Raw genomic sequence first — 14036 nt, 5'->3', positions numbered from 1 at the left:
ACATGAAAGTTCTTTTTTCTGTCCATTTTGAGAGTTTAATGGAACCAACAATTGTAATGCAGATTCTCAACTAGCTCAAAGGAAGGTCAGGTTTATAGCTTCACTAATCAGCCAAACTGTTTTCAGCTGTGCTAACATACTTGCACAAGTATTTTCAAGGGTATTCTAACCATCCATTAGCCTTCTAACACAGTTAGTAAACACAAAGTACCATAAGAACACTGGAGTGATGGTTGTTGTAAATGCGCCTCTATACACCTATGAAGATATTGCATTACAAACCAGACGTTTGCAGCTAGAATAGTCATTTACCACATTAACAATGTATACAGTGTATTTCTGAATCATTTAATGTTAGCTTAATTGGAAAAAACTGTGTTTTTCTTTCAAAAATAAGGAAATTTCTAAGTGACCCTAATCTTTTACACAGTAGTGTAGTGTTAATATGATCATTGAAAGATGAATTCATTGAGAGGTTTAGTTGTAAAATGGGGTCACTAACAGAGGGTTATGCTGTTCTGGCACCTCAGGGCCTCTGCCAATATGACATGGCACCCACAAACCATAACAGCAAAATCTGCATTGTAATATGGTGTTACATCCCTTCTGAGCAGTCCACTGTGCCTGAGAAGTAGTTCCCGACATGTAGCATATTGGTGCATTCAGAGAAAACACACAACAAACTGAGGTCCATTTGTTCCTATTAGCCCATATAGAAATTAAAAACTCAGGGTTAAAACAACATTTTAATGGTAAAAATGTAATTATGCTTTCTTCAGCACCCAATGGTGTAAAATTCTGTGAGGCTCATGTGGAGTTACTATGGTTACTGCACCCCTAGATTAATTCATTGAGGGGGTGTAGTTTGCAAAATGGGGTCACTTATGGGGGTCTGCTTTTCTGGCATGTCAGGTGTTGTGAATTCTGTGGCTGAATTCACTCCTGTGGTCACAAGTGGTACTGCAGCTTCTGGGCTTCCTCCCTCAGGTGTTCTGGTGAGCTCGTTGGCTGCTTTGTTATTTAACTCCACCTGATTCTGTCTTCCTTGCTCCTTGTCAATGTTCCAGTGTTGGATCTGAGCTTTGGATCTTTCCTGTGGCCTGCTGCTCTGCTAGATAAGTGCTTCTTTGCTTTTGTTGCTATTTTTTCTGTCCAGCTTGTCTATTCGTTTTGCTGGAAGCTCTGAGACGCAAAGGGTGTACCGCCGTGCCGTTAGTTCGGCACGGTGGGTCTTTTTGCCCCCTTTGCGTGGTTTTTTGCTTTAGGGTTTTTTGTAGACTGCAAAGTTCTCTTTGCTATCCTCGCTCTATCTAGAATATCGGGCCTCACTTTGCTGAATCTATTTCATCCCTACGTTTTGTCTTTTCCTCTTGCTAACAGTCATTATATGTGGGGGGCTGCCTTTTCCTTTGGGGTATTTCTCTGAGGCAAGCCAGGCTTGTATTTCTATCTTCAGGCTAGTCAGTTCCTCAGGCTGTGCCGAGTTGCATAGGTAGTGTCAGGCGCAATCCACAGCTGCCTTTAGTTGTGTTTAGGATAGGTTCAGGTATTGCGGTCTACAGAGATTCCACGTCTCAGAGCTCGTTCTATTATTTTTGGGTTATTGTCAGATCACTGTATGTGCTCTGATTGCTGGCACACTGTGTCACTGGATTGCCTTCATAACAGTACAAGGAGCCTAACTAATAACATAACATAGTAACATAGTTAGTAAGGCCGAAAAAAGACATTTGTCCATCCAGTTCAGCCTATATTCCATCATAATAAATCCCCAGATCTACGTCCTTCTACAGAACCTAATTGTATGATACAATATTGTTCTGCTCCAGGAAGACATCCAGGCCTCTCTTGAACCCCTCGACTGAGTTCGCCATCACCACCTCTTCAGGCAAGCAATTCCAGATTCTCACTGCCCTAACAGTAAAGAATCCTCTTCTATGTTGGTGGAAAAACCTTCTCTCCTCCAGACGCAAAGAATGCCCCCTTGTGCCCGTCACCTTCCTTGGTATAAACAGATCCTCAGCGAGATATTTGTATTGTCCCCTTATATACTTATACATGGTTATTAGATCGCCCCTCAGTCGTCTTTTTTCTAGTGATTCTCAATAGAGGGAAAAAAGAAGTTCTGACATCATTTTTTTTTCTCAGCTCTGTGTTCAGTCTTTTTTTTCCCCTAGACATTTGGGTGCTTCAGGACACAGCTGTGGACATGGATATTCAGGGTCTGTGCTCTTCAATGGATAATCTCGTTATAAATGTACAAAAGATTCAAGATACTATTGATCAGAAATCTATGCTAGAACCAAGAATTCCTATTCCTGATTTGTTTTTTTGGTGATAGAACTAAGTTTCTGAGCTTCAAAAATAATTGTAAGCTATTTCTGGCCTTGAAACCTCATTCTTCTGGTAATTCAGTTCAACAGGTTTTGATTATTATTTCTTTTTTGCGCGGCGACCCTCAGGACTGGGCTTTTTCTCTTGCGCCAGGAGACCCTGCATTGAGTAGTGTCGATGCGTTTTTCCTGGCGCTCGGATTACTGTACGATGAGCCTAATTCAGTGGATCAGGCTGAGAAAAATTTGCTGGCTTTGTGCCAGGGTCAGGATGATATAGAAGTATATTGTCAGAAATTTAGGAAGTGGTCAGTACTCACTCTGTGGAATGAATCTGCGCTGGCAGCTTTGTTCAGAAAGGGTCTCTCTGAGGATCTTAAGGATGTCATGGTGGGTTTTCCTATGCCTGCTGGTTTGAATGAGTCTATGTCTTTGGCCATTCAGATCGGTCGTCGCTTGCGCGAGCGTAAATCTGTGCACCATCTGGCGGTATTGTCTGAGATTAAACCTGAGCCTATGCAGTGCGATAGGACTATGACCAGAGTTGAACGGCAAGAACACAGACGTCAGAATGGGCTGTGTTTCTACTGTGGTGATTCCACTCATGCTATTTCTGATTGTCCTAAGCGCACTAAGCGGTTCGATAGGTCTGCCGTCATTGGTACTGTACAGTCCAAATTCCTTCTGTCCATTACCTTGATATGCTCTTTATCATCGTATTCTGTCATGGCGTTTGTGGATTCAGGCGCTGCCCTGAATCTGATGGATTTGGATTATGCTAAACGTTGTGGGTTTTTCTTGGAGCCTTTGCGGTGTCCTATTCCGTTGAGAGGAATTGATGCTACACCTTTGGCCAAGAATAAACCTCAGTACTGGGCCCAGCTGACCATGTGCATGGCTCCTGCACATCAGGAAGTTATTCGCTTTCTGGTGCTACATAATCTGCATGATGTGTCGTGTTGGGGTTGCCATGGCTACAAACCCATAATGCAGTATTGGATTGGAACTCTATGTCGGTATCCAGCTGGGGTTGTCAGGGGGTACATGGTGATGTTCCATTTTTGTCTATTTCGTCATCCACTCCTTCTGAGGTCCCAGAGTTCTTGTCTGATTATCAGGATGTATTTGAAGAGTCCAAGTCCGATGCCCTACCTCCGCATAGGGATTGTGATTGTGCTATCAATTTGATTCCTGGTAGTAAATTCCCTAAAGGTCGTTTATTTAATTTATCCGTACCTGAACACGCCGCTATGCGCAGTTATGTGAAGGAATCCCTGGAGAAGGGACATATTCGCCCATCGTCATCACCACTGGGAGCAGGGTTCTTTTTTGTAGCCAAGAAGGATGGTTCGCTGAGACCGTGTATTGATTACCGCCTTCTTAATAAGATCACTGTTACATTTCAGTATCCCTTGCCATTGTTATCTGACTTGTTTGCTCGGATTAAGGGGGCTAGTTGGTTCACTAAGATAGATCTTCGTGGTGCGTATAATCTGGTGAGAATCAGGCAAGGAGATGAATGGAAAACTGCATTTAATACGCCCGAGGGTCATTTTGAGTATCTAGTGATGCCATTCGGACTTGCCAATGCTCCATCTGTGTTTCAGTCTTTTATGCATGACATCTTCCGTGAGTATCTGGATAAATTCCTGATTGTTTACTTGGATGACATTTTGATCTTCTCAGATGATTGGGAGTCTCATGTGAAGCAGGTCAGAATGGTTTTCCAGGTCCTGCGTGCTAATTCTTTGTTCGTGAAGGGATCAAAGTGTCTATTCGGTGTGCAGAAAGTTTCATTTTTGGGGTTCATCTTTTCCCCTTCTACTATCGAGATGGATCCGGTTAAGGTCCAAGCCATCCAGGATTGGACTCAGCCGGCATCTCTGAAAAGTTTGCAAAAGTTCCTGGGCTTTGCTAATTTTTATCGTCGCTTCATCTGTAATTTTTCTAGCATTGCCAAACCATTGACCGATTTGACCAAGAAGGGTGCTGATTTGGTTAATTGGTCTTCTGCTGCCGTGGAAGCTTTTCAGGAGTTGAAGCGTCGTTTTTGTTCTGCCCCTGTGTTGTGTCAACCAGATGTTTCTCTTCCGTTCCAGGTCGAGGTTGATGCTTCTGAGATTGGAGCAGGGGCGGTTTTGTCACAGAGAGGTTCTGGTTGCTCAGTGTTGAAACCATGTGCTTTCTTTTCCAGGAAGTTTTCTGCTGCTGAGCGTAATTATGATGTGGGCAACCGAGAGTTGCTGGCCATGAAGTGGGCATTCGAGGAGTGGCGTCATTGGCTTGAAGGAGCTAAGCATCGCGTGGTGGTATTGACTGATCATAAGAACCTTACTTTTCTCGAGTCTGCCAAGCGCTTGAATCCTAGACAGGCCCGTTGGTCGTTATTTTTTGCTCGCTTCGATTTTGTGATTTCGTACCTTCCGGGCTCTAAAAATGTGAAGGCGGATGCTCTGTCTAGGAGTTTTGTGCCCGACTCTCCGGGTTTATCTGAGCCGGCGAGTATCCTCAAGGAAGGAGTCATTGTGTCTGCCATCTCCCCTGATTTGCGGCGAGTGTTGCAAAAATTTCAGGCTAATAAACCTGATCGTTGTCCGGCGGAGAAACTGTTCGTCCCTGATAGGTGGACTAGTAAAGTTATCTCTGAACTTCATTGTTCGGTGTTGGCTGGTCATCCTGGAATCTTTGGTACCAGAGAGTTAGTGGCTAGATCCTTCTGGTGGCCATCTCTGTCACGGGATGTACGTACTTTTGTGCAGTCCTGTGGGATTTGTGCTAGGGCTAAGCCCTGCTGTTCACGTGCCAGTGGGTTGCTTTTGCCCTTGCCGGTCCCGAGGAGGCCTTGGACACATATTTCGATGGATTTCATTTCGGACCTTCCCGTTTCTCAAAAGATGTCAGTCATTTGGGTGGTCTGTGATCGCTTTTCTAAAATGGTCCATCTGGTGCCCTTGGTTAAATTGCCTTCCTCCTCTGATTTGGTGCCTTTGTTCTTCCAGCATGTGGTTCGTTTGCATGGCATTCCTGAGAATATTGTTTCTGACAGAGGTTCCCAGTTTGTTTCAAGGTTCTGGCGAGCTTTTTGTGGTAGGATGGGCATTGACCTATCTTTTTCCTCGGCTTTCCATCCTCAGACTAATGGCCAGACCGAACGAACCAATCAGACCTTGGAAACATATCTGAGATGTTTTGTTTCTGCAGACCAGGATGATTGGGTGTCCTTTTTGCCGTTGGCTGAGTTCGCCCTTAATAATCGGGCCAGCTCGGCTACCTTGGTCTCTCCATTTTTCTGCAATTCTGGGTTCCATCCTCGTTTCTCTTCAGGACAGGTTGAGTCTTCGGACTGTCCTGGTGTGGATTCTGTGGTGGACAGGTTGCAGCAGATCTGGACTCAGGTAGTGGACAATTTGACCTTGTCCCAGGAGAAGGCTCAACTTTTCGCTAATCGCAGACGCCGTGTGGGTCCCCGACTTCGTGTTGGGGATCTGGTTTGGTTATCTTCTAGTCATATTCCTATGAAGGTTTCCTCTCCTAAATTTAAACCTCGTTTTATTGGTCCGTATAGGATTTCTGAGATTCTCAATCCTGTGTCCTTTCGTCTGACCCTCCCGGACTCCTTTTCCATACATAATGTATTCCATAGGTCGTTGTTGCGGAGATTCGTGGCACCTATGGTTCCATCTGTTGAGCCTCCTGCCCCGGTTTTGGTGGAGGGGGAATTGGAGTATATTGTGGAGAAAATTTTGGATTCTCGTGTCTCTAGACGGAAACTTCAGTATATGGTTAAATGGAAGGGTTATGCTCAGGAAGATAATTCCTGGGTTTTTGCCTCTGATGTCCATGCTCCAGATCTTGTTCGTGCCTTTCATGTGGCTCATCCTGGTCGGCCTGGGGGCTCTGGTGAGGGTTCGGTGACCCCTCCTCAAGGGGGGGGTACTGTTGTGAATTCTGTGGCTGAATTCACTCCTGTGGTCACAAGTGGTACTGCAGCTTCTGGGCTTCCTCCCTCAGGTGTTCTGGTGAGCTCGTTGGCTGCTTTGTTATTTAACTCCACCTGATTCTGTCTTCCTTGCTCCTTGTCAATGTTCCAGTGTTGGATCTGAGCTTTGGATCTTTCCTGTGGCCTGCTGCTCTGCTAGATAAGTGCTTCTTTGCTTTTGTTGCTATTTTTTCTGTCCAGCTTGTCTATTCGTTTTGCTGGAAGCTCTGAGACGCAAAGGGTGTACCGCCGTGCCGTTAGTTCGGCACGGTGGGTCTTTTTGCCCCTTTGCGTGTTTTTTTGCTTTAGGGTTTTTTGTAGACTGCAAAGTTCTCTTTGCTATCCTCGCTCTATCTAGAATATCGGGCCTCACTTTGCTGAATCTATTTCATCCCTACGTTTTGTCTTTTCCTCTTGCTAACAGTCATTATATGTGGGGGGCTGCCTTTTCCTTTGGGGTATTTCTCTGAGGCAAGCCAGGCTTGTATTTCTATCTTCAGGCTAGTCAGTTCCTCAGGCTGTGCCGAGTTGCATAGGTAGTGTCAGGCGCAATCCACAGCTGCCTTTAGTTGTGTTTAGGATAGGTTCAGGTATTGCGGTCTACAGAGATTCCACGTCTCAGAGCTCGTTCTATTATTTTTGGGTTATTGTCAGATCACTGTATGTGCTCTGATTGCTGGCACACTGTGTCACTGGATTGCCTTCATAACAGTCAGGGACTCTGCCAATGTGACATGGCAACCTCAATCCATTTCAACAAAATCTACATTCCAATATGACTCGCCTTTCCTTCTGCAGTTTTCAAAATGAGGTCACTTGTGGAGGGGTTTCAGCTGTTTTGGTATCCTGGGGGTCTTCAAACGTGACATAACATTCTCAATTTTATCCAACCAAAATGGTATTCGAAAATTCAAATACTACTTCTTCCCCTCCATGCCTTGCCGTGTCTCCAAACAGTAGTTTCTGAACACATATAGAGGAATACCGCAATCAGGAGAAATGACAACAAATTGTATGGACCATTTTCTCCTTCTACGCTTAGAAAAGTGATAAATTAGGAGCTAAAGCAACATTATTGTGGAAGAAATTTACTGTAATTTTTAATTTTCAAGTCTCAATATTACAAAGTTCTGTTAAGCACCCGTGAGACCTAGATGCTCAAAAAACCTGAATTCCTTAAGAGGTGTAATTTCCAAAATGGGGTCACTTGTATGGGCCCAGTGGTGTGGGGGGGCCCTGGGCTACCGCTCAGATTGACCTCGGCCGCCATCAGGGCATTACTGCCCTGACTGGCATATGGGGCTCGGGGGGCAGAGGGGGCCTGCATCGGGCCCTGTCTCATCTGCTCCCCAGGCCCCTACCGGTGCTGCGGCAGTTTAACGCTATTGACGAGCGGCCCGGCCCCGCACATCAATAGTTAACAGCCGCCAGCCAATTGGAGGCTGGCAGCTGACATCAGCCGCAGCACACACGTTGCCGGCGTCTGACGTCATTGTCAATCGCCGGCGAATGCGCGCCTCAGCTGCGTGGAAGGACCTTCGCCGCAGGAGCGCGGCCAGGTAAGACTAACTCTTTTTTTTTATTGAGAGCGGCGAGCCGGGGGGGCCGGGGAAGAATGCTGGAGACACGGGGGGGGGGGGGGGGTTTGGGGCAGAATGCTGTAGACACTGGGCGCAGAATGCTAGACACACTGGGGTTAGAATGCTGGACACACTGGGGTCAGAATTCTGGACACACGGGGGGCAGAATGCTGGAGACACCGGGGCAGTACTGGAGACACTGGGGCTGTACTGGAGACACTGGGGGCAGGATTGGAGACAGATGGGGCAGGATTGGAGACAGATGGGTCAGGATTGGAGACAGATGGGGCAAGATTGGAAACAGATGGGTCAGGATTGGAGACAGAAGGGGAAGGATTGGAGACAGATGGGGCAGGATTGGAGACAGGTGGGGCAGGATTGCAGACATGGGGGCATGATTGGAGACATAGGGGGCAGAATGGAGATACGGGCATGATTGGAGACACAGGGCAGAATGGAGATACGGGGCATGATTGGAGACACGGGGCAGGATGAAAGACATGGAGGCATGATTGGAGACACTGGGGGCAGGATTGGAGACAGATGGGGCAGAATGGAGACACAGGGGCATGATTGGAGACAGATGGGGCAGAATAGAGACACCGGGCATGATTGGAGACATAGGGGCAGAATGGAGATACGGGCATGATTGGAGACTCAGAGCAGGATGAAAGACATGGGGGCATAATTGGAGACAGATCATGCAGTTCGTGCAGGATCATGGGGCAAGATGGATATGATGGAGACAGATGGGGCAGGATGGGGAGATCATATGGGGCAGAATGGATACTCATGAGGGCAGGATGGGAGAACATATGGCTGAAGCCTGGAATGAGACGCACGGCGGCTAGGATAGGGATTATTATTATCATAGGGGCTAATTAAGGGATATTATTACTGCAGTGATGTATTTATTTTATTTTTTGAGTATACTGTTTTAAATAGGGGGGGGGGCGGTCTTGTTACTGTGTAGAGTGATACTATGTCGCCTTTTTTTCTTCATGTGGTGTAAAGTAGAAGTTGGGAAAAACTTGTTTTGCAAGCGGAGCTCGAGATAACTGTATTTTTTCCTGCAGAGACGAGCCCTGGCTGGAAGAAGTGATGGCGATCTGTGCTGGATGAAAGATGAAAGATGAAGGACTTCACCTAGAGATGTCACTGGTGAGTCAGTGTGTTACCTATACACTGACACTATATACTGCATACTATATACAGAGGTCCTGTGTATAATGTCATCAGTGATAACTGTATTACCTATACATTATATACAGAGCTCCTGTGTATAATATCACCAGTGATCACTGTATTACCTGTACACAGACACTGCATACTAAGTACAGATCTCCTGTGTATAATGACACTTATGGTGATAGTATTGTGGGGTTTTTTTTATTACTGATCACCATTGTAGTATTCAGTCATTATGTGGTGGTAATATGTGGTCTGGATATGGTGTTGCGGTATTTGCCCCTTTTATGTGCTATTTGGTCACTTTGTGGTGGTAATATGTGGTCTGGTCATGGTGCGGTGGTATTTGTTCCTTGTATGTGATATTATTCGGTCACTGGTGGTAATATGTGGTCTGGTCATGGTGTTGTGGTATTTGTTCCTTGTACGTGATGTTATTCGATCACTGTGGCGGTAATATGTGGTCTTGACATGGTGTTGTGGTATTTGTTCCTTGTATGTGATATTATTGGTCATTTTAAAAATTGAAAAATAAATAAAAATATACAGTAATCCATAGTTATTACTGCATAAAATGACACGTCAGAATTCGGTGCTAAGGGGTTAAAGAATAAAAATAAAACGATCTACACCAATTCATCTAGGTTCTCAAAAATTAGATGCATTTATTTCTTGCTATAGTCACCAAACAAAAGTCTCTTATATTTACAGACCATGTGAATTCATTGCTGATGGCAGCTCTGCACAGCACCCAAGCAGGGTAAAATACTATTGGATTTTCCATTGTGTAATGCAAACATCAATTTCACATTCACGGAGCAGTGCTTTTCTTGTAAATGAAGTTATGAGTAAACTTTACTGTACCTTGTTCTAGCTTTATGTTGCAGCCATCAGGATGATATACCGGGTTTGCGATTCCTGTATCCTACAATATAAAATACAGTTAAAAACAAATCATGAATATGTATCTGTGGGGCTTCTATCCAAGTTTACTTAAAAATCACCATAGCTTTCTTACTTCATACAGTTAATTAATTACTGTTATTATTTCTATGTATCTCTATCTCATATTCATTTAAAGTATCAATCAGGAATGTCTTCACTTTTTCCCCATATTCCTATCGCTCAGAAATAATTATGCTCCTCTACAACAGTCCACCATATTTAGTGGCTTTAACTTCCAGAGTACGGTATGTTTACACAAATTATCTGGCCATGTTTTTGCGTGTTTTTGGGCATTTTTTCCACATTATTCATTTAGTGGCAAATTTGGATCTTTTTTTTATGCAGAAACCCCTCAGAAATGGATACAGGAAAAAAAATCACATGGCAAAAAACATCAAGATTTGTACTAAAGGTGGGTTTTATCATTAACATACACATTACACATACATACACATCAACATTACACATAGAGTATGTGAAGTGGATATTGGAGCAAGATCCTCTCCGAAATTTACACCAGTTTGAACATACCCATGACCTTACTATAGCTCTTTATACTAGATCATGAGGAGCATTGCCTTAATGGCCAAATATTTTTCTATTACTGTCTGCAGCATCAATGTCACATCGACAGTGCTGCAGTCAATCAGTAAGCTTTGAGGTTCGTGGTGTCAACTTGGACAGAACCGATGAGTTCAGTAATTGACTGAAATGCTGTCAATATGACATCAATACCAAACACCCGGAGCAGTGCATAGAGTCAGTGCTGGACCTGGTGAGGGTAAGTAAGGTGCAGCTGGTTTGTTTTTTTATACAAACTGTAGCCAGGGGACAGCAGTTTTTCCAAAATCCAGAAAACCCCAATAACCAAAACTGCTACTTAATATAACTGCTTAATTTTTTGCTCCAAAAATGTTCTAGTTAATTGGCATATGTATAATGACCTTGACCATGTTATTTCAGATATATGGAGTGGAAGTATAGTATCTTATTTATTTAGGTTTATACTTAAAGTTCTTAAGCGAGGTATCAAACAGAGCATAACAGTAGGGAATGTTGGAAGCAATTTACATAATAAGTGAGAGTAGCCACGGCCGGAAAAATAAATGAGTAATGAGTCAAATCCCATTATCTATGGAGAAAGCATATTATCATTTGTGATAGCCTTATAGGGGTTGTAAAGAACTTATATGCCAGTGATGAGCCATCCTTAGTATAGATCATCATCATCAGAACAACGGGGGTCTTACACATGGTACACCCACAGATTAGCTTTCTGCAGCTCTTGGTGCAGCCGAATTTGCAAAGTATACAAACCTGGAGCACCACAGCTCCTTACATTGCGTAAGGGCCATCATCTCAGCTCCCATTCACTTTAATAAGCGCAGTACCCCCACTGGTCTTATATTGATGATCTATCCTAGGTCAGCAATAAATTCATCCTGGACAACCCCCTTTAAATAGAATCTGTCTCCAGATTTCACAAATCAAACTGCATATATAATTACATAGATTTCTTAGACCTGATGAGGGTGTACTTACTTTAAAATTCCACGTCACAAAGCATGTATTAGTCTTTATTGAAAGTGTAGACTCAATCACTGCCCACCCAGCCTGGATGATAGCTTCTCAGTGTACCTCCTATCTGCTGGTGCTGAGATCTCACACTGCTCGGTACAAGCTGCAGCTGTCAGTCAGGCTTGCTGGACAAAAACTGAATATGCTTGGACTCCAGCTATTTCACTCTCTTACTGAACTCATTTTACTGGTTAATTATATTTATCAACATCATATATGGATTTTCAAAGTAAATTCTAAGTCTAGTCTAGTATCTGCTTATAAAATACTAGATGGTGGCCCGATTCTAACGTATCGGGTATTCTAGAATATGTACTGTATGTATGTATATAGCAGCCGCATAGTATATAGCACAGGCCACGTAGTATATAGGAGCCACGTAGTATATAGCAGCCACGCAGTATATAGCACAGCCACATAGTATATAACACAGCCCACGTAATGTATAGCACAGGCCACACAGTATATAACACAGCCCACGCAGTATATAACACAGCCATGCAGTATATAACACAGGGCACACATTGTATAACACAGGCCACGCAGTATATAACACAGGCCACGCAGTATATAGCTCAGCCCACGCAGTATATATCACAGCCCATGTAGTATATAACGCTGCCCACGTAGTATATAGCAGCCACGCAGTATATAACAAAGCCCACATAATATATAGCACAGCCCACACAGTATATAACACAGCGCACGCAGTATATAACACTGCCCACGTAGTATATAGCAGCCACACAGTATATAACACAGCCCATGTAGTATATAGCAGTGTGGGCACCATATCCCTGTAAAAAAATAATTAAAATAAAAAATAGTTATATACTCACCCTCCGGCGTCCAGTGAAGCTGTCCCGATGCGCGCGCTGCTGCCAACAGCTTCCGTTCCCAGAGATGCATTGCAAAATTACCCAGCTGACTTAGCGGTCTCGCGAGACTGCTAAGTCTTCGGGGTAATTTCGCAATGCATCTCTGGGAACAGAAGCTGGCTGCAGCCGCGCACGCATCGGCGGACGACGGAAGGTGAGAATAGCAGGTTTTTTGTTTTTTTATTTTTTTTTACATTAGTTTTTTTTTACTATTGATGCTGCATAGGCAGCATCAATAGTAAAAAGTTGGTCACACGGGGTTAATAACAGCGTTAACGGAGTGCGTTACACCGTGGCATAACGCGGTCCATTAATGCTGCCATTAACCCTGTGTGAGCGTTGACTGGAGGGGAGTATGGAGCGGGTGCCGGGCACTGACTGGACGGAAGTAGGGAGGGACTAATTCTCGGCCGGGCTGTGCCGCGACCAATCACTGATGCGGAATTTCCGTGACAGACAGACAGACAGACAAACAGACGGAAGTGCCCCTTAGACCAGGGGTCCCCAACTCCAGGCCTCGAGGGCCGCCAACAGTGCAGGTTTTCAGGATTTCTTTAGTATTGCATCGGTGGTAATGTGATCATCTGCACAGGTGATGATTCCAACCCCTGTGCAATACTAAGGAAATCCTGAAAACCTGCACTGTTGGCGGCCCTCGAGGCCTGGAGTTGGGGACCACTGCCTTAGACGATTATATATATAGATGTATTTCTGATGATACTGTCCACCGATGCACAAGGAATCAAGCTTACAACAACGGAGACGCTCATCTTCCTGCCTTGTTCCATGGCTTTTAGCGCTTTCTCTCTCCTCCTTATCTTTTCCTGTGTCAGCCCCACCATCCTTCTCATTGTTTCCTTAAAGATGTCCCTGTTGCCGTAGTAGATGGGGGAGTTATAAGACAGGATCTTCACGCCTGGGATTTCAAAACACTGAAAACAAGAAAGCAGACAAAGGGTCTATAATTTCTTGGCAGTGGATCCTGGAGGCAGTTATATTTTATTTTTGGCTTAAGAAACTGGAAATTTATAGCTAAAAAACGCCATTGTTTGAGAGATGTGTTATTGGCAGTGGGATGCGGTATTCTTGTCGTGTGTGATTGTATTGCTCTAATTGTGGTTTGGACGGCGTCCGTCTCCTTGTGCAGAAGAATATGTTACTGTATGTGAATACAGACAGATGACTCCTTCCAAATACAAGACTTTGGGATTACTTTCTGCTTATTAATTGATTCTTACTTGTTTAGTCATTTCTAAAAGCTTGACAAGTGTTAATTATCTTAAAGTTCATGCCACGGTCATGCACAGTGTTAAAAGGGACCTGTAAAGAGCTTTAAGTCGTGTTCATACATTTTTTTTATTGCAAAGATATTTTAAAATTGCTGTAAAATTGCTGCATTTTTAACCACGTTTTCGGAAAACACTTTGATGTGTGAACATGGCCTTAAGGTACCTTCACACTAAACGATATCGCTAGCGATCCGTGACGTTGCAGCGTCCTGGCTAGCGATATCGTTCAGTGTGACACGCAGCAGCGATCAGAATCCTGCTGTGAT

General features: G+C 44.2%; 1 protein-coding gene across 3 annotated transcripts in view; it reads right to left on the bottom strand.

The window, feature by feature from the left end:
• LOC138670853 (solute carrier family 26 member 10-like) overlaps positions 1 to 14036 on the bottom strand; it is a 140049-nt gene that overhangs the window by 13500 nt on the left and 112513 nt on the right. For 2 of the 3 annotated variants that reach the window (XM_069758580.1, XM_069758581.1), the window contains exons 13-14: positions 13234 to 13413; positions 9945 to 10005 (exon numbers count right to left, since the gene is read on the bottom strand). In XM_069758580.1, the coding sequence (XP_069614681.1) occupies positions 9945 to 10005; positions 13234 to 13413 (241 nt within the window). The remainder of the gene's footprint in view (positions 1 to 9944; positions 10006 to 13233; positions 13414 to 14036) is intronic. The other variant, XM_069758582.1, reaches the window with a different exon arrangement.

The sequence above is a fragment of the Ranitomeya imitator genome, chromosome 3 (genome assembly GCF_032444005.1).
Source record: "Ranitomeya imitator isolate aRanImi1 chromosome 3, aRanImi1.pri, whole genome shotgun sequence".
NCBI classification, from domain to species: domain Eukaryota; kingdom Metazoa; phylum Chordata; class Amphibia; order Anura; family Dendrobatidae; genus Ranitomeya; species Ranitomeya imitator.
The sequence above is the reverse complement of the archived record's forward strand: the minus strand, read 5'-3'. Positions and strand labels throughout refer to the sequence as shown.